The sequence below is a fragment of the Galeopterus variegatus genome, unplaced genomic scaffold (assembly GCF_000696425.1).
Source record: "Galeopterus variegatus unplaced genomic scaffold, G_variegatus-3.0.2 Scaffold13381, whole genome shotgun sequence".
Lineage (NCBI taxonomy): Eukaryota > Metazoa > Chordata > Mammalia > Dermoptera > Cynocephalidae > Galeopterus > Galeopterus variegatus.
Genome location: NW_007739492.1, coordinates 9,775 through 11,399, shown reverse-complemented (window position 1 = coordinate 11,399; position 1,625 = coordinate 9,775). Strand labels below are relative to the sequence as shown.

General features: G+C 35.3%; 1 protein-coding gene across 1 annotated transcript in view; it reads left to right on the top strand.

The window, feature by feature from the left end:
* LOC103581567 (thyroid receptor-interacting protein 11-like) overlaps positions 1 to 1,625 on the top strand; it is a gene marked incomplete at its 3' end in the record, with an annotated part of 31,553 nt that overhangs the window by 23,520 nt on the left and 6,408 nt on the right. The window contains 3 exon segments of the mRNA XM_008563369.1: positions 558 to 595; positions 1,168 to 1,229; positions 1,231 to 1,252. Coding sequence (XP_008561591.1) covers positions 558 to 595; positions 1,168 to 1,229; positions 1,231 to 1,252 — 122 coding nt within the window.

Here is a 1,625-nt window from a genome sequence, read left to right as displayed (position 1 = left end):
GGCCAGTATGAGAATCCAAACCCTTGACCTTGGTGTTCTAATACCACGCTCTAACTAACTGAGCTAACTGGTCAGCCCCCGTTCTTGTGTTTATAGTACTTTGTGGCTCCCTGTGAACTTCAGGATGAAGTCTAAACTTCTTAGTTGGACATATAATGTCCATCATGATCTGGTCCTTGTCTGCCTCTTTAGTTTCCACTCTTCCCATTCTCACATTCTGAGCTTTAGCCATATTGAACTTTCTATAGCTTCTGAAACCAATAGTGTTGTCTCTTTGTTCTGTTGCCTTTGCTGGTTTCTTTGTGTGGAGTGTTGCTGGGCCACCGGGCCGGCCCTTAACATGGTTTTTAACTGGCATTTATATTATGATTTCTTTGGTATAATAAAAATAGAAATACAAAACAACAAAAATGCGCTTCACTTGGAACTGTTAGCACTTGTTAATTAAGCTTATAAATATACTTTGTTTTAATTGGGTTGCATTTCTTAGTTTAATATAGGAGGTAATAAGTTATTTTAAACTATTTTAATGTCACGTTCATTTGTTGTTTTTACAGATGCTGAAAATGATATGAGACTGAATATTTTAAACCAGGTAAACTCATTTTAAGGGAGACAGTTTTTGACATTGGTGTACCAAGAAAAAGTATTTCGATTTATTATAGGTGTTTGTTTTTTTTTCACAAATTCATGTGAATTTACCCTAAGAACTTTCATTTCAGTGATTTTATGTTTGCTGATTCATAAACCTTTTGCATCACAAGTTGACATAATTTAAAAAGTTGCATGATCGAAAAATACAGGTATATCTTTTTGAAGATTAATTTGACAAATGTTATGTATGTAGAGACAGTGGAAGCAGATCCTGTACCGAAGCACGGAATGCATTTTGAGTTTCCTTGTTGAATTCGAGGGGTTGTTCCTATTTCTAATAATTACAAGTTATTTTGTAAATAAATAAAAATAAGTATATGTATATATTTTAATATAATAAAGAGATCTATAAGAATGTCTAAAATGAGTGGCTTTTAAGATGGTTCAATGTTGAATTCTTATAATTTTTATATACCACTAAAAAAATTAGAAACACAGTTACATAGTTTGCCTGCTTTTTTGTAAACTGGAAATTTCTTGTTATCTGAAAACACTGCTTTAACATTTTTGTAGGATAACAATCTCACTGAAGACAGTGTGAACCTTAAAGTGCACATCCAAGTTTTAGAAAAAGAATTCATTATTGAGCCAAGAAAAAGTGGGTGCTGTAAAAACTGGGGCAGAATTAAAACGGTGTGTGTATTATAGTTTACAGCTAATGGCCAGTTTATATCAGAACTGAGAGTCCTCTGGATAAAGCTGATCTCATTGATGATTGTCAGGCCAGGTGGAAATACCGGGACAAGGTTAAGAGTATGAGAGGCTGGCCAGAGTTTATGTTTAGAGATAAGCCAGTAGGCACACAGATATGAGCAGAAAAGATAGGTACAGGCCCTATTTTGGTTTCTGATGAAGGCCTGACAGCAGCAGCACACACAGGTGGGTCAAGAGGTCTGGAGAGGCATACTGTAATAACTGTAGCTACTGCTTATGTGCTCCAGAATGTGTCCATTGTGGTGGACAGGATTTCT